Here is a 24,500-nt window from a genome sequence, read left to right as displayed (position 1 = left end):
GCTTTACTTGTTCAATAGGTGTTGACTGTGGCCTTGGCACAAGGATATTATGGACTCTCCAGGTGGTTCTCCTGGAGACAGGCAAGTTAGAGAACAATTGACTCTGTGTTCCAAAGACCAAGAGATGCATGCTGGGGACAAAGCAAAGCTTCCAGCAGAAGGAGCTTTCAGGTTTAATTCATTTACATAAGTCACACTTTTAAAGTATGCAACTCAGTGGTTTTTGGCATAACCAAGAGGCTGTACCATTATCTTCATGGGATTATTTTAAGGATGAGAAGAGAACTGATGGTTGGAAGGCAGAGGCAGAAGCAGTCCCAAGGGAGATTGTTTAGCAGTAGCATCCTGTTCAGACAGGGTAAGGAGACCAGGAGAATCTGCTTTGACCTCAGCCTAGAGGAGATACCATCAGGAAATGGGGGAAGGGTGATGCTAGATAGTAGATTGTGACAGCTGTGGGCTTTGTTGGGAAAGTAGAGGCATTCTATATTTAAGTCATCAGATGGGCCAAATAGGTTACTTGGACCATTATGGTAATGACAGGGGATAGGCACAGTGTTTAGGAAAAAGGTTTGCAGTATTCTAGGATAAAATTATATGAAAGCCTGGACCAAGGTAGTGACTGTGGGATTAAAAAAGAGTTGCAGGAACTGACTGGGGAAGCCAGAGAGGCAGGGAAAGATCAATTAAAAGTGAGCAAGGGTGGTAATGTTGTTAAGAGAGCCAGGGAAGGGGCAAGGTCTGTAATGGTGGAAGGGGTGTAGAGTGCCCTTATAGACCTGTCTGATTTAAGAGTCACATAGACCCAGAGATGCAGATGCCCTAAGGCATAGTGAGTCTGGTTGGTGTGGGTTTGGCCCATAGGGAGCAACCCGATAGGGCTCCTGAGTTGCCCTGGGAGAGCTAGGGCAGTTACAGGATGTGGCCAGAGGAAAAGAGACCTGGCTGGATCATGGAGTCAATGTCAGGAGAAGGAGCAGATTAAAAAGACCGAAATGTCTAAGGGAGTTTGGAGCCTGAGTGATTTTAGTGCAGACTGTGTTTCTGAGAGCAGAGGTGGCTGCAATCTGCAAAGTGGTGTTGTAATCTGGTTACTGGTGACATTGCCAGCAAGGCTGTATTTGATTGAGGGCAGTGTGCTGGGAGAGTAACAAGGCTTGGCTGTTCTGGAAGTGTGCCATTCAAGGAACAAGCTAGAGCCAGTCATATGGGGTGTGGTACTACAGAAGCTTGTAGAGACCCATGCTTCTCTGTGGGCAGGGAGTCAACTAGGTTCCCAATGACGTGGCAGTGCTTCTAAGGTTGGGCTATGGCAGTTCCTCAGAATTCCACAGCATTCACCTAGCTACCCTTATCTGCGCTCTAACCTACCTGGGGAATCCTAAATTACAGGCGCTTTTCTGGACATTGAGGTTGGTGAGACCCGGTGGATATTTCCCAGTGTCTTTGGAATAGTTTACCCTTGGTCCTGTGCTGGCAGGGAAGTTCTATTTTAAGCGTAGCTCCTCCCTCTCGGCTCCTGATTGATCCAGAGTCAGACATCTGTCCTCATTGGGTGAGTGCTTATTGAGCAACACCCCGTGACAGCTAAATTCCACATGCGCCTTGCAGATGGACTCTCAGGCAGCCCCTGCTGATCAGCTTGGAGAATGACAAACTCTCTGGCTTTGGAACTGACCCATACTATGCTGCTCCTGGCCGGCGCTGTGGGTGCCGCCGTTGGTGAGTGGGCTCCTTGTGGTTTTCATAATGGGAGACGTAAGGTGAATCCCTGGCTGTCGGTAGTTTCCTAGGAACCTCTACCAGGCTTGACCAGCTCCGGGGTGGCGGGGAGAGGCGGGGCTGGTCGCGACCCGTTTGACACAAAATCTCAACTCCGCTCTTCAGGGCGCTCCCCGCCACCAACTCCCGCATCTGAATCTGTGCCGCACCTTGCTTCCCTCCCTCCCCTCTGAGCCTTTCTCTTCCTTTTCGAACATCCTGGTTCTTTGGATGTCCCTGGTTCCCCAGGGGCTGCCTCCTGCTTTGCTCCTTTGAACGAAATTCAAGGACCCTTGGAGCCTTTCGTGGGACCACTTCCCACCAGTGAGGGGAACAGGTTTTCAGGCCCCGGAATCCCTGTCCTCTCCTAGGAGTTGGCTGGGTGTTCTCAGCCGAGCTCACGGGAGTCCTGAGTACCTGGAGTTAGGGGTCTTCCTTTCTTCCTGCCAGGAGCTGGTAGGGAGATCCCAGGCGCCCACTGCCCTTCTGTGGCTGTGGCACTGTGGCTGCCCCCTGCAAACACTCAGACCGAGGGAGGTTAGAAGCTAAGGACCTCTGGGTCAAGAGATTCTTGAGACTTCTCTCATCTCCACCCTCAAGCTCCGCTGGTCTCCTTTTCCCCGGGATTCCTCTCCCCTCCTGCACCTTCTCCCTCACTCTAATAAGAACTCTAATTATTTAATATGCTATGCTTTTTTTTTTTTTTGGGGGGGGGGTGCTGGGGATTGAACCCAGGAACCCAGGGCCTTGTGCTTACAAGGTAAGCACTCTACCGACTGAGCTATCTCCCCAGCCCCAAGAACTCTAATTATTTAATATGCTATGTTCACACACCAGATCTTTCGGTGCCTCAGCTACCTGTTGCACACACCCCACCCTCTCTGTCCTGTTGCCCTCCCTTTTCCCTGCTCTCCTCTCCTGCCTGCAGTTCTCCGATCTATTTCTAAGGTGTCTGCACCTCACACCCCCTCCTTCCCCACTGCAGGTCCTTCCTCCTTTCCTGTGTCCTTACCTAGAAGGAGTTGTACCCAATGCTTCTCGCAACAATGCCCCTGCTTCCCATGCCTAAACTTTCCTGTTTTTTTAAAAAAATTATTTATAATTGGACTGGTTTCTTCAAGTTTTTTTCCTTTTAGTTAACACAGTTGTATATAACTATGGGATGCAATTTGATGTTTTGATGCATATATATATTTTAGAATGATCAGTTCAGAGTAATTAACATATTCATCACCTCAAATAGTCATCATTTCCTTGTGATCAGATCATTTAAAATGCTCTTTTGGCTATTTGGCAATGTACACTACATTATTATTTACTGTAGTCATCTTGCTGTGCTATAGAATGGCACAGAAATTATTCCTCCTATCTAATTGAAACTTTGTACCCCTTGAAAAGTGCCTTCCCTCTTCTATCTACTCTCCACCTGTGCTAATTAGCATCACGCTATACACACCCCAGTCCCAGCCTCTGGTAACCAATATTCTCATTTCTCTATGAGTTTTTTTTCTTATATATAGTCCACATATAAGTGAGATCATTTTTGTGTCTGTTTTATTCTAACAATGTCCTCTAGATTTATCTATATTGTCACAAATGACACAATTTCCTGGGGTTTAGGGTCCTTTTTTTAAAAAATATACTAGGGATTGATCTCAGGGTCTTGTGTCTACTAGACAATCCCACTATGCCTGAGCTTCATCCTTAGTCCTAATTACCTTTTCGTTGTTGTTGTTGTTAAGATTGACAAGTATTCTTAGTGTGTATTTGCCACAGTGTGTTGTTCTTGTGTTTTTTATTGTGTTTTATTTTGGAGATGGGTCTGCTATGTTGCCCAGGCTGGCCTTAAACTTCTTGGCTCAAGGAATGCTCCTGCCTCAGTCTTCTCAGTAACGAGGATTATAGGTGTGTGTCACCATGACTGATTTATGTCACAGTTTTTAGATCCATTCATCCATTGATGGACACTTAAATTTTTTCTATATATTGACTATTATGACTAATGCTGCAATGAACATGGAGTACAGATATCTCTTCAGCATCCTGATTTCCATTCCTTTGGTGTATATGCAGGAGTGGGATTTTTGGACCATATAGTCATTCTATTAGTTTTTAAAGGAATGTCCATACTGTTTTCCAAAACGTTTCTACTAAATTACGTTAGTAAGTGTTCCATTTCTTCACATCCTTGCCAACACTTCCTATTTTTATGTTGACAACATCCAATATAAGAGTTGTGGGGAGATATCTCATTGTGGTTTTAATTTGCACTTGCATTTGCATTTATTCACATATCTGTTGATCATTTTGTGTTTTTTGAGGTATATCTATTCAAGTTCTCTGCCCATCTGTGTGTGAATGTGTGTGTGTGTGTGTGTGTGTGTGTGTGTGTGTGTGTGTTGTGTGTTGTACTGGGGATATAACCCAGGGACACTGTACCACTGAGCTACTTCCCCAGCCCTTTTTAAATTTTATTTCAAGAAGAGGTTCCATTAAGCTGCTGAAGCTGGTCTGGAACTTGCAGTCTGCCTGACTTAGGCTCCCAGGTAGCTGGGATTACAGGCATTCACCCTAGTGCCTGGCACTTGCCCATTTTTCATTTTCTATATTTTTTATTGGTGCATGATAGTCGTACCTATGACGGGATTTGTTGTTAAATATTCGTACATATACACAATATAATTGTCTAATATCATTTCCCAGTATTTCCCCTTTCCATCTCCTCCTCCCTCCCCTGGTTTCTTTCCTCTACTCTACTGATCTCCCTTTGATTTTCATCAGACCTCCCCCCTTTCTTTTGGTATTTCTTCTCTAACTTTCACAAAAGAGAGAAAACACATAACCTTTGACTTTCTCAGTTTGACTTTTTTGGCTTAACATAATGTTGTCAGGTTCCATCCATTTTCCTGAAAATGGAATTATTTCACTCTTCCTTATGTCTCAATAAAACTCCATTGACTATCTATACTGTATTTTCTTTATCCATTCATCCACTGACTGAAATATAGACTGGTACCATACTTTAGCTGTTATGAATTATGCTGCTGTAATCATGGGTATGCACCTACCACTCTAGCATGATGACCTTAGCTCTTCAGGATAAATACCAAAGAGTGGTGTAACTGGGTAGTGGTTTCCATTCCTAGTCTGCTGAATAACTTTCATACTGATTTCCATAGTGGTTGTACTAATTTACAATCCCAACAGCTGTGTAAAAGTGTTGTTTTTTTCTTCACATCCTCTCCAACTTTTATTATTTTTTGAATTCATGATGCTGCCATGCATACTGGAGTGAGATGAAATCTCAGTTTAGTTTTGATTTGGCATTTGCCTAATTGCTAATGACATTTTCATGTATTTGTTGGTTATCGTATTCCTTCTTTTGAGAAGTGTCTGTTTAGTTCATTTACCTGTTTATTAATTGGATCATGTGTCTTAATCATGTTAAGTTTTTTGAATTCTTTATATATTCTAGATATTAATCCTCTGTCAGAAGGGTAGCTAGCAAAGATGATCTTCATTCTGTCCGTTCTCTTTTACATTCTTGTTTTCTTTACTGTGCAGAAGCTTTTTAATCTTATGCCATCCATTTATTAACTTTTAGCATCATTTTCTGAGATTTAAGGGTCCTACTAAAAAGTCATAACTATACCTGTATGTTGGAATGTTGAACCTCAGTGTTATTCTAGCTTCCGTTCCAACTGCTAGGTCTTTGATTCATTTTGAATTGGCTTTCGTAGGGTGAGAGATAAAGGTCTAGTCTCATTCTTACACAAATGGATAACCTGTTTTCCCAGAACCATTTGTTTAAAAGGCTATTTTTTCCTTCAGTGTATGTTTTTGGCACCTTTATCAAGGATCAGATGACTGTCTCTGTGTGGGTTTGTATGTGTGTCTCCTATTCTGTACCATTGGGCTATGTGTCTGTTTTTATGCCAACTACCATGAAGTTTTCATTACTATAACTCTATAGTATAGTTTGAAGTCAGATACCGTGATGTTTCCAGCATTGCTTTTTACTTAGAATTGATTTGACTATTTGGTATTTTATTCTTCCAAATGCATTTTAGGACTATTTTTCTAGTTCTGTGAAAAATGTCATTGGTATTTTGATGGAGTTTGCATTGAATCTGTATATTGCCTTTGGTTCTATGGCCATTTTAACCATATTAATTCTGCCTATCTGTGAACATAGGAGATCTTTCCATCTTTTGTGTCTTCTTCAATTTCTTTCTTCACTGTTCTATAGTTTTCATTGTAGAGAAGAGTATGTGATTTTTGTTCTTCACTCTATTTATTTATGCAATGTGTTGCTTTGTGAATGTTAAACCATTCTTTCATCTGTGGCATAAAACCTTCTTAGTCAAGATGTATAGTCTTCTTAATATGTTGTTGAACATGATTTGCTAATATTTTATTAAGGATTTTTGCAACTAGGTTCATTAGAGATATTGGTCTATCGTCTTCTTTCCTTGATGTGTCTTTTTCAGGTTTTGGTAGGAGGGTAATACTGGCTTCATAGAACGAATTTGGAAGTGTTCTATTCCTTTCTGTTTCATGGAATAACTTGAGGAGCATTGGCATTAGTTCTTTAAAGTTCTGGTAAATTCAGCTGAGAATCCCATGTGGTCCTGGACTTTTCTTTGTTAGATGATGTTTTAATCATTTTTTTTCATCACCATGGCCAACAGACCTAACAAGAACAATTTCAGAGAGTTAAAGATTATTTGGCACTCATGATTTCAGAAGTCTCAGTCTATATATGGCCAACTCCTTTGTTTGGGGCTCTAGGTGAGGCAGAACACCATAACAGAAGGACATGGAGGAGGAAAGCATAAATAGCAATTAGGAAGCAAGAAAGACAGCTTGCCTAACCAGGGACAAAATATAAACCCTAAAGGCACACCCTCAGTGACCTATCTCCTCCAGCTTCACACTAACTGCCTACAGTTCCTGCCTAGCTAATTCATGTCAGTGGATTAATCCACTATTGGGTTATAACTCTCATAATCTCATTATTTAACCTCTGAAAATTCTTACATTGTCTCACCCATGAGTTTTGTGGGATATCTCATATCTAAACCATAACAGATGGCTTTTAATTACTGCTTCTATCTCATTACTATTGGTCTTAATTCAATTTTGGAAGGTTATATGGTTCTAGAAATATATCCATTTCTCTGAGGTTTTCCAATTTATTGGAGTGTAAGTTTTCCAAAAACCACAAATAGTCCTCTGGACTTATATATGGTGATTTCTCTCTTTCATTCCTAGTTTTATTAATTTAGGCTTCTCTCTTTTTCTTTTGATTAGTTTGGCTTAGGGCTTCTCAATATTTTGTATGTTTTCAAATAACCCACTCTTAATTTCATCAATTCTTTGTATTGTTTTTATATTCTCTATTTAATCAATTACCTCTGATCTTAATTATTTACTGTCTTCTGCTGGCTTTGGAATTGGTTTGTTCTTGTTCAAGGGTCTTGAGATGCATCCTTAGATTGTTTACTTGACAACTTTCTGATTTTCTAACATAGGTACTCATAAAGTTTTCTCTTAGAACTATGTTCATAGTGTCCCAGAGATTCTGGCATGTTGTATCACTGTTCTCATTTGAGATTAACAATTTTTAAACTTCTCCTCTGTTTTCTTCTATCACTTATTCATCATTCAAAAGTGTATTGTTCTCTCTATGTGTTTCTAATTTCTGTAGGTATTTTTTGGTGTTGATTTCTAATTTCATTCCTTTATGATCAGATAAGATGCCAAGGATTATGTCATTTTTAAATTTTTTAATTGTGACCTGAAATACGGTCTGTTTGGGGGAAGAGTCCAAGACCAACCAAGAAGAAAATGTAGTCCCTATCGTTGGATAAAATATTGTCTATATGTATGTTAAATCCATTTGACGTATGATATTTTTAGGTCCAAATAATTTACTTAGTTCATGTCTATATGACGTATCTAGTAGTGAGAGACATGTATTGAAATCATCCAGTATTGTTTTACTTGGGCCTGAGTCTTCAATTTGAGGCATGTCTGTTTTATATAATTAGGTATACCAACTTTGAGGTTTTAAATAATTATTACAGGTGTATCTTCTTTTTGAATCACTCCCTTTACCAGTATGAAGTGACCTTGTCTCTTCTGATTAATTTTGGCTCAAAGTCTGCCCCATGCTTGTTTAGGGACTCCCATTTGCATGGTATATCCATTTCTATCCTTTCACTTTCAACCCGTGGGCATCCTTGCCTGTAAGATGAACCTCATGCAAACAATATATAATTGAGTCTTGTTTTATAATCCATTCTGCCATTCAGTGATGATGTTGTTATTATCAGGGATTGAACCCAGGGATGCTTAACCACTCAACCACATCCCTAGCCCTTTTTTATTTTTTTTTATTTGAGACAGGATCTCACTAGTTGCTTCAGGTCTCACTAAGTTGTTGAAAATGGCTTTGAACTTAGGATTCTCCTGCTGCAGCCCCCAAAGCTGCTGGAATTCTAAGCATTTTCCACTGTACGTGAAGCCTATGTTTTTTGTTTTTTGTTTTTTGTTTTTTTGGTACCAGGTATTGAAACCAGGGGTGCCTAACTACTGAGTAACACCTAACTCCCCAGTTTTATTTTTTATTTTTTATTTATTTTTTATTTTTACAGACAGAAATTTGTTTCATTGTACTCAAATGTGGTACAGCTTTTCGTTTCTATGGTTGTACATGATGTAGAGTCATACCATTTCTGTAATTATACATGTACATAGGGTAATGATATCTGTCTCAATCCACCATCTTTCCTATCCCTGACCCCTCCTCCCTCTCATTTCCCTCTACATAATCCAAAGTTCCTCCATTCTTCTCTTACTCCCCAACCCCCACCCCCATTTTGTATGAATATCCACTTACAGAGAAAACATTCAGCCTTTGGTTTTTTGGAATTGGCTTATTTCACTTAGTATGATATTCTCCAATTCCATTCCTTTACCTGCAAATACCATAATTTTATTCTTCTTTATGGCTGAATAATATTCCATTGTGTATATGTACCACATTTTCTTTATCCATTCATCAGGTGAAGGGCATCTAGGTTGGTTCCATGTTCTAGTTATTGTGAATTGAGCTGCTATAAACATTGATGTGGCTGCATCACTGTACTATGCTTATTTTAAGTCCTTAGGGTATAAACCAAAGAGTGGGATAACTGGGTCAAAAGGTGGGTTCATTCCAAGTTTTCTGAGGAATCTCCATATTGCTTTCCAGAGTGACTGCACCAATTTGCAACTCCACCAGCAATGTACAAGTGTGCCTTTTCCCCACATCCACACCAACACTTATCATTGCTTATGTTCCTGATAATAGCCATTCTAATTGGAGTGAGATGAAATCTTAGAGTTGTTTTAATTTGCATTTATCTAATTACTAGAGATGTTGAACACTTTTTCTTATATTTGTTAATCACCTGTAAATTTTTTTCTGTAAAGTGTCTTAGTTCCTTAGCCCATTTATTGATGGGGTTCTTTGTATTTTGGGTATAAAGTTTTGTAAGTTCTTTATAAATTTTTGAGATTAGTTCTCTATCTGAAGTATGTGTGGAAAAGATTTTCTACCACTCTATAAGCTCTCTTTTGACATTATTGATTATATCCTTTGCTGAGAAAAAGCTTTTTAATTTGAATCCATCCCATTTATTGAACCTGGCTTTCATTTCTTGCACTTTAGGAGTCTTGTTAAGGAAGTCTTGTCCTAAGCCAACATGATGAAGATTCTGACCTACTTTCTCTTCTATTACATGAAGGGTCTCTGGTCTAATTCCTAGATCCTTGATCCATTTTGAGTTGAGTTTTCTGCAGGGTGAGAGAGAGGTTTAATTTCATTTTACTACATACAGATTTCCAGTTTTCCCAACACTATTTGGTGAAGAGGCTATCTTTTCTCCATTGAAAGTTTCTGGCACCTTTGACTAGTATGAGATAACTGGACTTATGTGGGTATGTCTCTGTGCCTTCAATTCTTTACCATTGGTCTACCTGTCTATTTTGGTGCCAATACCATGCTGTTTTTGTTACTATTGCTCTATAGTGTAGTTTAAGGTCTGGTATTGTTATACCTTCTGTTTCATTCTTCCTGCTAAGGTTTGCTTTGGCTATTCTGGTTCTCGTATTCTTCCAAATGAATTTAATGATTGCTGCCTCTATTTCTATGAGGTTTGTCATTGGGATTTTAATTGGAATTGCATTGAATCTGTATAGTGCCTTTGGTGGAATGACCATTTTGACAATGTTAATTCTGCCTATCCAAGAACATGGGAGATTTTTCCATCTTCTAAGGTCTTCTTCAATTTCTTTCTTTAGTGTTCTGTACTTTTCATTGTAGAGGTCTTTCACCTCTTTTGTTAGATTGATTTCCAAGTATTTTTTTGAGGCTATTATGAATGGAGTGGTTTTCCTAATTTCTCTTTCAGAGTATTCATCATTTATGAATAGAAATGCATTTGATTTATGCAAGTTGATTTTATACTCTGCTACTTTTCTGAATTTATGTATTAGTCCTAGAAGTTTTCTGGTGAAATTTTTTGGCTCCTTTAAAAACAGAATCACGTTGTCAGAAAATAGTGATAGTTTGAGTTCTTCTTTTCCTATTTGTATCCCTTTAATTTCTTTGGTCTGTCTGATTGCTCTGGCTAGTGTTTCAAGGACAATATTGAATAGAAGTGGTGAAAGATGGCATCCCTTCCTTGTCCCAGTTTTTAGAGAGAATGTTTTCAGTTTTTCTCCACTTAGAATGATATTAGCCTTGGGTTTAGCATAGATAGCCTTTGCAATGTTGAGGTATACTCCTACTATCTCTATTTTTTCCAGTGTTTTGAGCATGAAGGGGTGATGTATTTTATCAAACACTTTCTCAGCATCTATTGAAATAATCATATGATTCTTAACTTTAAGTCTATTGATATGATGAATTATGTTTATTGATTTCCAGATGTTGAACCAACCTTTCATCCCTGGAATGAAACCCACTTGATCATAGTGCACTTGATTATAGTGCACTATCTTTTTAATATGTTTTGGTATGTGATTGACCAGAATTTTTTTAAGGATTTTTGCATCTATGTTCATCAGAGATATTGGTCTAAAGTTTTCTTTCCTTGATGCATCTTTGTCTCGTTTTAGTATCCGAGTGATACTAGCTTCATAGAATGAGTTTGGAAGGGTTCCCTCCTTTTGTATTTCATGGAATACTTTGAGGAGTCTTAGAATGAGTTCTTCTTTGAAGGTCTTGTGGAACTCAGGTGAGAATCCATCTGGTCCTGGGCATTTCTTGGTTGGTAGGCTTTTGATGGCATCTTCTATTTCATTGCTTGAAATTGATCTGTTTAAATTGTGTGTGTCCTCTTGATTCAGTTTGGGAGGATCATATGTTTCTAAAAATGTGTCAATGTCTTCAATATTCTCTATTTTGTTGAAGTATAGATTTTCAAAGTAGGTTCTAATTATATTATTGTCTGTTGTGATATTTCCTTTGTTATCACAAATATCAGTAATTTGAGTTTTCTCTCTCCTTCTCTTCATTAGTGTGGCTAAGGGTTTATCAATTTTATTTTTTCAAAGAACCAATTGTTGTTTTGTAAATTTTTTCATTTGTTTCTTTTGTTTCAATTTCATTGATTTCAGCTCTGACTTTAATTATTTCCTGTCTTCTATTTTTGGTGTTGATCTGTTCTTCTTTTTCTAGGACTTTGAGATGTAATGTTAGGTCATTTAGTTGTTGACTTTTTATTCTTTTAATGTACGAGCTCAATGCAATGAACTTAGTACTGCTTTCATCATGTCCCAGAGATTTTGATATCTTGCATCATTGTTCTCATTTACCTCTAAGAATTTTTTTTATCTCCTCCCTGATGTTATCATTGCATCATTCAATAGTATATTATTTAGTCTTCAGGTGTTGGAGTAATTTTGGTTTTTATTTTATCATCAATTTCTAATTTCATTACATTTTGATCTGATAGAATACAAGGTAGTATCTCTATTTTTTGTATTTTCTAAGAGTTGCTTTGTGGTATAACATATGGTCTATTTTAGAGAAGGATCCATGTGCTGCTGATAAAAAAGTGTATTCTCTTGATGATGGATGAAATACTCTTTATATTTCCTTGAAGTCTAAATTATTGATTGTATTATTGAATTCTATGGTTTCTTTGTTTGATTATTGTTTGGAAGATCTATTCAATGGTGAGAGCAGTGTGTTAAAGTCATCCAGTATTATTGTGTTGTGGTCTATTTGATTCTTGAAATTGAGAAGGGTTTGTTTAATGTACATACATGCTCCATTGTTTGGGGCATAAATATTTAAAATCATTATCTTGCTGGTTTATGTTTCTCTTAAGCAGTATGAAATGTCCCTCTCTATCCCTTCTGACAAACTTAGGCTTGAAGTCCACTTTATCTGATATGAGAATGGAGACGCCTGTTTCTTTTACTGTATTCATGTGCATGGTATGTCTTTCCCATCCTTTCACCTTTAGTCTGTGGATATCTTTTTCTATGAGATGAGTCTCTTGGAGGCAGCATATTGTTGGGTCTTTCTTTTTAATCCAAACCGCCAGTCTATGTCTTTTGTTTAATGAGGTTAAGCCATTAACATTCAGTGTTATTATTTAGATATGATTTGTATTCCCATTTGAGCTTATTTTTGGTTTTTAACTTGACTTGGTTTCTCCTTGAATTAGCTTTTCCTTTAGAGTAGTTCCTCCTTTGCTGACTTGCATTGTTGTTTTTCATTTCCTCCTCATGGAATATTTTGCTGAGAATGTTCTGTAGTACAGGCTTTCTATTTGTAAATTCTTCTAACTTTTGTTCATCATGGAAGGATTTTATTTTGTCTTCAAATCCAAAGGTTAGTTTTGCTGGGTATAAGATTCTTTGTTGGCATCCATGTTCTTTCAGAACTTGAAATATGTTGTTCCAGGCCTTTCTATCTTTTAGGGTCTGAACTGAGAAATCTGCTGATAGCCATATTGGTTTCCCCCTATATGTAATCTGATGCTTCTCTCTTACAACCTTTAAAATCCTCTTTATTTTGCATGTTAAGCATTTTCATTATAATGTGCCTTGGTGTGGATCTGTTGTTATTCTGTGCATTTGGTGTTTTGTAAGCCTCTTATATTTGATTTTCCATTTCACTCTTCAGGTTCAGGAAATTTTCTGATTTTTTTAACAGGTTGTTTATTCCTTTGGTGTGTATCTCTGTGCCTTTGTCAATCCCAATAATTCTTAAATTTGGTCTTTTCCTGATATCCCATAATTATTGGAGATTCTGTTCATGATTTCTTACCATCTTCTCAGCTTGGTTAACATTCTTCTTGGAATGCTTTCTTCCCCTGTTTTTTCATGTTGTTTCTGTGTCTTCCCTTCTAGCAGTGAGGATCTGAGGCATTGCAGCTTTCCCCCCTGTAGGCTTCTTGTGACTCTGCAGGTTTCCAATACCTCTCCTTTAGGGGGAGATCAATATTAGTAGCACCCAATAAATACACTATGCAGCCCTAAACCAGATATCCTTTATAAAGACATTAACAGTATTGTAATAAACAGAGAAGGTGAGTTCAATTATTATCTACAATATAACCAATAGACTTGTAATGAGATCTATAATTTCTAATGGTGGACAAAGGGTACAGGGAAGAGTGTTGGATGTAACTGTTAATGGGATAAAAAGTGAGTATATAGAGGTACTAGATCATGGGAAGAGTGAGAGCTGGATCAAAAGAAGTTGGTTGTTAGCATGAGAAAAGGGAGAAAGACTCTAAGTAAACAGGTAAATAAAAGGAAAATAGAGTGAGAAAAATAAAAACATTAAAAATGAAAAATGAAAAATCTACAGTATAACAGTCATTTACTATTCAAACCTCCAATCTTCAGTATCCTGATGCAAGAGGGTACCTGACAAAGAGCTTCCAGTCTCCAGCAGGCATCTCAGGATGGGAGTTGCCCCAGCTAATGATGGTGGCTTCCCCTTTGGGGATAAACTAAGATGACTGTACCAGCTTCTGAACATGTTGGCAGATGGTGAGTCAAGCACAGGCATTAAGTCCATGTGGGGTGAAGTCTCAGGTGGGCTAGGGTTTGGAAGCAGTGCACAGTCTTCCCCCATCACCACCACCATTATAAAACTTACTTTAAAAGTTTAAGACAGGGTCTTGTTAAGTTGTTTAGGGCCTCACTAAGTAGCTGAGTCAGCCTTTGAACTTGGGACCCTCCTGCCTCAGACACCTGAGACACTGGGATTATAATTGTGCACTGTGGGGAGCCATCTGTGCCTAGCAAAATCAGACTTAGCTGAGCCATGGGATCCAGAGGCCTGACTCCCAGGAACTGGCAACCCTGAGAGACTGTTCCAGACCACCAGGGAGTAGTTGACCCTGTTTGGGTGTGGCTTACCATCTGGGGAATGCTAGCTCCCTAAAAAAAATGCTTCCCTAACTCCTCCCTATAAGCACCCAGAAACCACTCCAGATGCAAGAACTCACACAAGAGAGTTTATTAAGTGGACAAGCAGAGTGTCTCCCTGCAGGGTGAGAGAGAGTGTGTGCACAAGAGAGAGAGCATGAAAACCAGGGAGAGAGAGAGGAGAGAAAGTGACAGGGGACCTATGTAAATTTATGATTACACAAATGGTATGCCTTTACGCCATGTACAAACAGAGAAACAACATGTATCCCATTTGTTTACAATAATTAAAAAAAAAAAAGAAAGTGACAGGGGAGCTATTCTTAAGTAGTGGAATTTCGTGGGCTAATAACAACGGGCGAGGAGGTTCTCGGGCTAATGATCTGGGCCAAATTACTGGCTAGGAAGTTCGCAGGCTAATAATCTGGGTTGTAAAGTGGTGTGGGGGAGCAGAATAATGGTGGCAGCAAAATAGCAGATCTGATACCAACATTCCTCCTTTTTTGTTTTTATAGATACCAGGGGTAGGATGATGGTATTTCTTCTGTAGCTTCTTCCTGCTGGTTAGGGGCGAAGAGTCTCATTCCTGTAAAAAGAGGATTAGGGAGGGTTTTAGGTGGGAGCAGATTTTTTTGGAGCCAGAGGTGTCAAGTGAATTGCAGGTCTCAGCTTCGGGTATCAGGGGCTGGTAGTCTTGAAGGAGAAGTGGTTGATTGGCCAATTGGTTGGTGAAGTTGTGTGTGTCTGCCAGCTCCAGAACTTGTGTTTCTGATCTTGTAGGGACTTCTGTAGGCAATTTAGTAGGCATGGTCCTATTTATGAAGATCAGTAGATGTTAAAACGACCCAAAATTTCTGACTCTGGCAGTTTCTCTTGATGGTTATCAGGCACTCCTGCCTAAGAATCTCTTTAGTAGCCTCCAGTTTTACTTATTCTTGGGGCTAACATAAGTGTACACCTTAAGTTATGTTTAACTATTGTTTCTTCTTTTAAATGCCCAGGAATGACTATGTTTTGGTTTTAACTGTTTTGCTAGGTGTTCAAGATCAAGCTGGTCAAATTATCCTTGTTTTTATCTGTTGTTAAGGGTCAGCTGAGTTCTCACAGGGGTTACCCATGGAGAACTTGACAGCAACTTCTTAGCTCCTTTAGTGCCATTTGCTAGGTAGGGTCTCCTTGATGAGGTGACTTCCTTTGGAAGCATCAGGGATATCTCCCTTTTTCAATGACCCTCCTCTTTGCAGCAGGTGCACTGATTGGCTTTTCATTCTCTAGTGGTCTCATTAATCTCCCTGATCAGGAGGTCATGTGGCCCAGAGTTGCAAATTCCTTAGAGAAGCTCTCCCATTCCCCAGGTTCAGGCTGACTCAGAGGGCAAGAGCCAAAACTGGTTTTCTTGGCCCTTTTGTGTTAATCTTGATCTCTAAGTTTGATCTTAACCATCCAGCAAACCAGTCTCACCAGTCATAAAGTAATAGTACTGGGCTTTAACTTCAATGTCTATTACTTTACAGTTATTTACCCTTTTATTTAACTGGAGTCTGTATTAGTACTGGAAGCGACCATTATATATTATCTGTTCTGTAGGTGATGGCTTATTATCACAAGTTACCTAGGTTCTGTGTTCTTGAAGCAGTTACTTCTGCAAAACATTAACAGGTAACAGTTTTACAAAATGAAATTAGCAAGAGTTAAAAATATATTCAGCTTATATAATAGCTATCTTGAATTTTGGCTGAGCTCTAAATTATATCCCCTGTTTGAGATCACAGTACTTTTACAACAAGAACCAATCTTTTAACTATAATTTTAAATAAGTTGAAGTCTGGCTTATTTTGGAGCCATCCTAACATGCAGTAAGGTGGGAAGCAGAGCCTTATCTCAGGTAAGGCATAGCTCTTTACAAATCTTAAGAGTTCTAATTCTGATGCTGATCTTTGACTTCCTTAAATATCATTTTAAGTTTACATATATTGTTTCCTGAGTCTATATGAACATTAGTTAACACAATTTAATATTATATCTAAAACATGAATTAAAGAAAGGCTGAGAGAGCTTTTAACTTTCCTTTTGTGTGGTAAAGTGGCAAAATGCTTTCATGTTTCACAATATTAACCTTTAAACAAATCAGGCTCTAACATTTAGAAATACATTTACATTTAAATTTTTTATCTCAGTGTAAAAAGTAACAAATTTTACATATACCTTTTGATAACAAGTTCTATAAAGAACACTAAGTGATAGAAATAAATCCCCAATAAAATTTACTCTTCTTATAAGTTTAAAATTACCATTACAGACAAATTTAATTTGGAGAATAGCAGCTTGATAAATTTCGTGCTTTAAAGACTTGTAAACCTGGAAAATATGAACACATTTAATATAAAAGAATGACCATTCCACAATTACCTTGATACTTTTATATTACCAAATTTAGTTTTTAAAGAAAAATTTAGACTCTGTAACATAGTACAATACTGTAACCGTTGTTTAACCATTAATTGTATAAACCTCAATTTTTAAGACTAATTGTTCTAAAGAATAAAACAGACATAATGTTGAGAGTAAATTAGTTTTCTAAGAAATCCTTGTCATTTTAACATATACATTAAACTTTGGTTTATATCAGTACATTAGTATTTGACCTCAGGAAAGAGCTTAAATAGCTTTGACTGATTGTCTCACATACATATAACCAACTTAGTTACACACAAACTTTTGAAATTTGCCCTTTACTTACACACAGACTTTCTTAGCACTTACTTAGATCCTCATGTATTTTATCACATAAGCACTTTCTTACCCAGAAACATTTTGTTCTTTACTAAATATATTTCCATATCTAGAACATTTTATTTTCTCTATCCTATCTGTTGACCCTCTTTTTGTTCAAATTCTGAAAGAATTCTTATGAAATTTATGAATTTAGATAAATTACATCATTTTAATAAGATTAAATATTTTGATATCTACAAAATTCTAATTGAAACAGGTGAAATTTTTGGAACCCTTTGTATATAGAATTGTACCTGTTAGGACATAACATTAGTAACCTTGTTTTTAGTTTAGTGATGACACAAAGCAATTTTAAACCCTTTTTGTTTACCAATCTATGAAAACACCAATAATGTTTAAGTATGTTACCCCATGGAATTTAAGGAGTTAAGAGTACTCGATGTTATTTAATAATTAGCATTTTAACTGTAAATCAGATGTCTCTAAAGAACACATTTGAGTATTTCCATACATGTCAACTCTAATTCTCTCATCTTATTGTAAAAAAAAACAAGATATCAGACAAGTGTACTAAACAGTATTTGCCATCTCTTTCCTGTTGAAGAAAAGTCCTAGAAACAATTGATATTAGACATTTTGTAAACATCAACATTTTATTAGTTTGACCACCTGGAAACTTGTGAGTTATTTTCAAAGACATTTTACTTTTATTAGTTTACCCAATTTAAATTGAATCCTCTGACATCATGTGAATTAAAAGTATCTGGATCCATTTTTTTAAATATTAATTTTAGGAGTGCTCAATTTTGATATCATGTACATACAGACAAACATGACGTCAGACAACAGGATACACACATAACACAAAATCAAAGGCCTTATAAATTTATAGGTGAATCTCCATTGCAATGTAACAAATGTTCAAAAACTCTAGTTGAATAAAAAAATAGAACTGATCAAAAGAAATCATGAGCTCAAAAAATATAGAATTTAAGGGAAAAAAAAAGAGTCCTGGAAAAATGATACGGCCATTAATTACTTTAGTAAAGCACCATAAAATTTACTTTTTGCTGGAGTTCAGGTAAAACTTTTTCCTTTTTTTCCCCCCTTGGGTTTGAGACTGGTCTCCCATTGTGCCTTCTGGTTTTCTCTATTTACATTTCAATGTAAGCCTTGACTGAGATCTGAAAGGAGCTGAGATAACAGGTTCTAGCAGAAACCTGATGCCTAGGGCATTTTAGTCATTTCTGTTGGGACAGATTTGGATTTCAAAGAAAAGTATGAGACCTTATTTTCCATTACGTTTGAGAATGAAGTTCTATGCTAAGCTCCTCACTGAGATATGCCATTGGCTATTGAGCTGCCTATGGTTGCCTATCAGGATTTATTTTTCTCTCAGTTACAAACAGGTTAAATCTTGCTTCAAAGGTAAGCTGAGTACAGGAGCTTGAAGTAAGCCCCCCCCCCCTTTTTGATATTCCTGGGGCAGAGGATATTGTCCTATGGTGGCTATTTTCCTGTCCTGGTTTGTGGGTTCCTTGAGACAATCCTAAGTATTGAACCTGATGGCGTAATTAAGCTTTATTCTTTGAGACCTTATAATTCCTATTAGCTAAGGAGTTTGGGAGCTCTGTAATGGCCTTTTGATATTCCTCCTGGGTGGAGACACATAAAGGATGTCATTTACATACTGGAGAACAATTACAGATGTTTTATCTCTGAATTTTGTTAAGTCTTTAGCTAAGGTTTGTCCAGAACAGGTGGGGGCCATCTAAATCCTGAGGCAACCCTGTCCAGGTTAGTTGAGATACATTATCTGGTTCCTCAAAGGCAAGCAGAAATTGTGATTGAGAGTCTAGCATATACAGGAAAGGCCATCTTTTAAATCTAACACAGTGAACCTAGCAGCAGTTGGAATCCAAGATAAGAGTATATGGATTAAGAACTACAGGGTGGGGGGAAATTACTGCTTCATTTAATTATTCTAAATTTTGGACTAGGCAGTTTGCTTTTTAACTCCTAAAATGGTTGAATTGCATGGGCTGTTGCAAGGCATTAAAAGTTTCTGTCATTTTGGATGATCTAAAACATTTTGAATTATCTTTAATAAGACTTTCTTCTTATCTTTATGCTCCCTTTTTTCATTTTCGATTGCTATTATAAAAAATGGAAGATGCAAACTGGAGGAGATCATTTAAGGATTAATCAGGGCCATGTGCCAATTTTTGTAATTTCCTCTAAATGTTTGGGACTGACTGAATGATAAATTTATACTTTAAAAGTAAGTGACCCTCTATGGATTCAAGATTCAGGGTGGTGAGTTTTCTTATTGCCTCCTGAGTCTCTCCATGAAAATAGCAGGACTCTCCTGAAGGTCACATTATAGTTTTCTAGGCATCTTACTCATTTGAATCCCAGGTAGGATGGTTTCTGGGAACTGCCTGTGCTCTAGATGGTTAAGTAATAGCATAATTTTTCCAGGTGAAATCAAATATCTGACATAAGTTTTGAAACATCTCAATATTTATTAGGATCATCCAAAAACTTCCCTAAATTTATTTTTATCTGTCTTAAGTTGGGGGGGGGGGGATCCCCTTAATTTTTCTCTCTCAGTAGATGATTTCTCAAGGTTTTCTCCTCTCATGGTAACATATGAGAAGCAATTTTCTTGATCATTTGTAATTTAGCAGTATGCAGACTAGTGGTGAACCTGGCAATACTGTTGAGAGAGAAGCTCCCTCCTGAGTTAGAAGTATTAGGGACGTCTCCCTAACTTTGAGCTTCCTTACGGTCCAGAAAAAGCTGTCTCTCACTACCTGGCTTTGCCAAAGCTTTTTCTGGCCTTCTTTGGCAAAGTGCTAGGGTCCCAGGTTGCCCTGTGCTAGAGACCCTTGGAGGATTCAGACTTAAGGGCATTACTGCTTTCCTCCTGCCACTATAAACTCCTAATTATGAAAAAACAATGACAAAAGTAAAAAGTGTGCATTTTTGCCTATCTTTTTGCCCTATTGAATTCCCAGAGGGTGAGGGGACATCTATTGGTTCTTGGGCTTATAAAGCCCTTTTTTGGAGGGTCTCATAGGAGGATTTTAAATGCCTCCCTCTTGAAACTTAAAGAGAACACAGCACATTTAAGCACAGGAACAGTAATGAGGAGACTCTAGATAGACTAGTGAAGGCTAACTATGTGAACAAAGGGAACCTGGGCATTTTCTTACTTATCATCCAAGGTCTTTCTTTTAATCCTACAATCTGAATTCCTAATGCCTAACTGACAAGGGAAGGGGAGCATCCAGGTGGGAGTGGATGTGGGGGAGTGTTGTGCAGCCCATACGGAGGCAAAGGTAATTGGCACTTTCCCTCAGTGCCATTCATCAACCGGTCACCCTAGATACCCCTTAGGATGGTCGGGAGGGGAAGTCTAGAGAAGGAACCTTTGGGATCTGCCTGAGAGTAGCCTGGGCCAGAGAACCCTGCAGTTGTTCCAACCCTTCATCCCTCCTCCACACATCCTGGGTAGATCAGGACTAGGGACACCGTACTGACAACAATTGTGCTCTGGGCCTGGACAGAAAAGTAGGAAAGGGCTTTGGCAGAGCCCAACATGCCTGGTCTGTACAGAGCAGGTGATTGGGAACTGCCCGGGTTGGGAAACCTCTCACTCGAGTCTTGAAGGATGGCAGCTGCACTTACTGCATTTAAGTAGCCGAAGGGTGGCCATTTTGCCCTCCAAAATAAGGAGACAGAAAGATGCACTTCAAACAGATGTGGGGTGCATGGAGAGAGAAGCTTACTTCGGTGTAGATCTCAGTGGGACCTTGTGGCAGGAGAACTGGGTGGGCTGGGGAGAGGAATGGAAGCAGAAACAGAACAGAGCAAAGGAGATGGAGGAGTAGGGGCTGGAGGGGCCTTTGTCACGGCAGACCAGTATCAGGGTGGTTTGTTAGCTGAGTCAAAGTCAGAGGAGGAGGAGGGATTAAGAGGGAGAGAAGAAGCCAAAAGGAGGCTTTTTCAGGAAGAGCAAAGAAGTGCAAGAAAGAGAAGACTTGAAGATAAGGACTCCCTTTCCATCTGCCTGCTCACTCACAGAAGCTGTGTGCCATTACATGGCCATTTTGGATTTTTTATCTGGGCCAGGGGTCAGGTAAGATTGTCTAGTAGACACCCCAGGGGTGAATCTGCTGGAATGGAGGACCCAGATCCCATGGTGAAGACCAATACAGCCAAACAAGTGTCCAGGATGTCCCAAGGTCACAGGCTAGTTGGCTGGAGACAAGAAGGCAGCACAGTGATGGGATCGTCACCCAAAGATCAGTGTGTGCCAGGCAAAAGCCGAGAGAGTTGAGGACCTAATGTCAGGATTTTCGAGAGTGAGCGCAAAGAGGAGCCTCAACCGTGATCAGGGACCCACCCATCAGAAGGTCAACTAAGGGGACCAGCCAAAACTGTAAAAGTCATGGCTGGGGGAACCCCCACTCCTCAACTGCCTCAAGGGTGCTGGTCAATCAACAGTAGGATCTCAGGTCAGCAGAGGAGTGTTGAAGCCAACCTAGGGGAAAACTCACCAATCTGAAGCTGGTGTCTGTGTGGAGGAGAGCGTTCAGGCGAATGGAAGGTGAGACCAGCGTCTCAGGGTCTGGGACGTCAGATGGGATTCCACCTGCCTAAGTGGTGGTAGAAGAGCCCATCTGAGTCATGGCACCAATGTAAGCACCCAGAAACCACTCTGGATGTGGAAACTCACACAAGAGAGTTTAATAACTGGACAGGCAGAGTTTCTGCACTCAGGGTGAGAGAGAGAGTGTGTGTGCAAGAGAGAGAGAGAGAGTGAAAGCCAGGAGGAGAGAGAGAGAGAGAAAATGGTGGGGGAGTTATTCTTAAGCAGTGGAATTTCACAGGTTAGTAACAACAGACCAATGGTTGGCGAGGAAGTTCGCAGGCTAACAATCTGGGTTGTAAAGTGGTGTGGGGGAGCAGAATAATGGCAGCAGCAAAATAGCAGATATGATCCCAACACACCCCATCCTGTTCCTCACAGAAGAAGCCCCTCCTGGTTGAAGCCCCTTTACCTGTGTAACTGTAAATAAAGGTGAAGTGGGGTTCTCCATCTTGTTGGAGGCTAGATCTGGTATGGCCCCATCTGCCACACCCCCTTCCTTTTGAAAAGAATATTGACTCTTGTGTGTTTATTGGTAATTAATTGAATTATCACTGGCACTTTCCTCTGACAATTAACCCTTCCCTCATCCATGCTAGATGTGACTGAAACCCTGCAGGGTACCACTGCACCCAGCTAGCGTATGATTTTTAATTGAAGAATTGAGACCATTTACATTTCTTGTCATTACAGAGAAATACTTATTAATTCCTGCCACTTTGATTTATTTCTAATGTTTAGTTTGTCATTTCTCATTTGCTTATCTACTCTTCAAATGAGATTTGCCCATTTGTGAACTCTAGGATTTACTTTTTTTTTTTTAAGTTAAACAATGGTTGAGTATATTTTTCAAAGAAGATATAAAGCACAAAAGCAAGGATTAATGAAATTGTGAAAACATGTTCACAAAGCAGTTGCATTTTACATAAAAATGAAATATCTTAGAAATGTAGAATTGTTCATAAAAGAAACAAAGTTAAAAAGTGAACATTTCCATACTTTGTGTTCAAATGCTTGACCCTGCTAGCAAACATTCTCAGTCCAAAGAATCAAATATATTCCTGGAAAAGCTACACTATTATAATATGGACACATGTGTATCAGAAGAAAGATTTGTACAATTTGCTTATAACTGATTAAATATTTGAAATGAAGCAAAGTTGAATTTTAATCAAACTTTTATTTCTCAGTGGGAAATGCTTTCTTCATCAAAGATGGTTGAGCTTTCCCAACATCAAGTACCATTTCCAAAGGCGGGTTATTGAGAGAAGACCAATCAGGTATACAGTCCATCTGATTGTAATATTCCTTTGAAACTGACCGGCTCCCAATTATATCTTGCAATGCTCCAAAAATAGCTCCTCCCAATCAGGCTACACAATTAGTCTTTGCAGGTGGAGTGTGAATTCAGAATGTATTGACGCCTAGTGCTTTTGATATTTTGTTTTTTCTACTGAATATCTTATTTCCGCAAGCAATCTGTGGAGAAATCCTGGTAACATAAATGTGCCCCCTATAACTACCAAATTCTCTGCTAGTTGTTTCTTGGTGTCCATTGGGCACTGCAGAAGAATTCAATATTAATATTAATTCAATATTAATATTAATGTGGCACTGATTTCTCTTTATTTTCTTGTTCAAAAAGAATTTCCACAACTGGATCTTTGATCGTCCAAGGACATGTAAAACCTTCTGTCCACCTAATGGATAGTCAACATTTGGGGGTGGTGAGAGAGGCTCACTATTCCCATCAATATTAAATTTTGCAGCTTGGATTCTGAGGCGATCAGGCACCCCTAGGTACCCCAGCGGGGCCTATTTTTTATTTCTCTGTGTTAATTTTTTGCTTAAGTAGTTTCTTTAATACCAGCTGAGTACTAATGAATTTTTTTCAGTTTTACTTATCTTGAAAGGTTTTAATTTCCTCTTCAATTCTGAATGAGAGCTTTACTGTATATAGCAGTCTCAGCTGACAGTTATTTTCTTTCATGGCAGGGAACACTGAACCATGCAAAATAACTACCTTCAAAAAATGCTAGAAATGAGAAAATGAAACAGATAGGAATATGTATGTGAGTGTCCAAGAACCATTGAAGTCACAATTGAACAAACAAAATAAAAGGAAATCTCAATGAAAAGTTGAGACTTCTGTTGGAGTTCAAAAGATTCTTGGTTTCCCTTCTCAGCTGTGGTAGGTGGGGTTGCTGGAGTGTGAGGGGAACTCCTATAGGCAGAGCTCCTGGAGGCGGGGTTTAGTCTTAGGTGACTCTAAGTTCTTTGTTGAATGGCAATTAGTCTGAAGATTTTAAATCAGTGCATTTGCCAGTCCATGCTGGGAGACTGCCCCCCAGGGAGCTTCCTGGGATCCACTAGTGTGGTGAAGGAGCCAATCCTTGCTCCCCTAGTCACTTATGGACCCCATGTTTTCTGGTCTCTCATGTTCAGTCTCCAAACTCAATGTCAGGACCCAGCCCTTTTGAATTCCAGGGCAGGCACCGCTCTCCCAGTCAAACTTTCAAGTGGCCAGTCTAAAGGGGTAGAAGGGGAGCCAGGTGGATTTCTTTGACCTGTATTCCCCTGTGTAAACCTCTCTCCCCATTTGATTTTCTCTGTCATGTGGTGTGGGTGTGCCAGGCGTGTATTTTGGGTCAGGCTCCATTGCCCAGAAGTGGGTCCCCCAGCTGCTGGCCCCATCTCTGCAGCTGCAAAATGGTTTCTTCCTCTGTTTTCCCTGGCAGCCAGGAGAAATGTAACTTCTTTTCTGTAAAGGATATTATGCCCCATGCCTTTTAGGTTAGTCAGGCAGTGTCTTTGATCTCCGATCCCTCCTGATCTCTCTATACCCAGGCACACCTCAGGCCTCCTAAAAATGTAGGTTCTGTTATTTGAGTTATCTGTTCAC

General features: G+C 39.0%; 1 protein-coding gene across 5 annotated transcripts in view; it reads left to right on the top strand.

Annotated features, from left to right (window-relative positions):
* The first annotated feature begins 1,592 nt into the window (after nt 1-1,592).
* The window catches only part of LOC124988255 (MHC class I polypeptide-related sequence B-like), a 42,926-nt gene continuing 20,018 nt past the window's right edge, over nt 1,593-24,500 (top strand). For all 5 annotated transcript variants that reach the window (XR_007109398.1, XM_047557572.1, XM_047557571.1 and 2 more), the window contains exon 1: nt 1,593-1,722. Coding sequence is in view for 4 of the 5 variants with exons in the window: in XM_047557572.1 (XP_047413528.1) it covers nt 1,650-1,722 (73 nt within the window). In the remaining variant the exon portion in view is untranslated. The remainder of the gene's footprint in view (nt 1,723-24,500) is intronic.

This window comes from Sciurus carolinensis, chromosome 7 (assembly GCF_902686445.1).
Source record: "Sciurus carolinensis chromosome 7, mSciCar1.2, whole genome shotgun sequence".
NCBI lineage: Eukaryota > Metazoa > Chordata > Mammalia > Rodentia > Sciuridae > Sciurus > Sciurus carolinensis.
The sequence above is the reverse complement of the archived record's forward strand: the minus strand, read 5'-3'. Positions and strand labels throughout refer to the sequence as shown.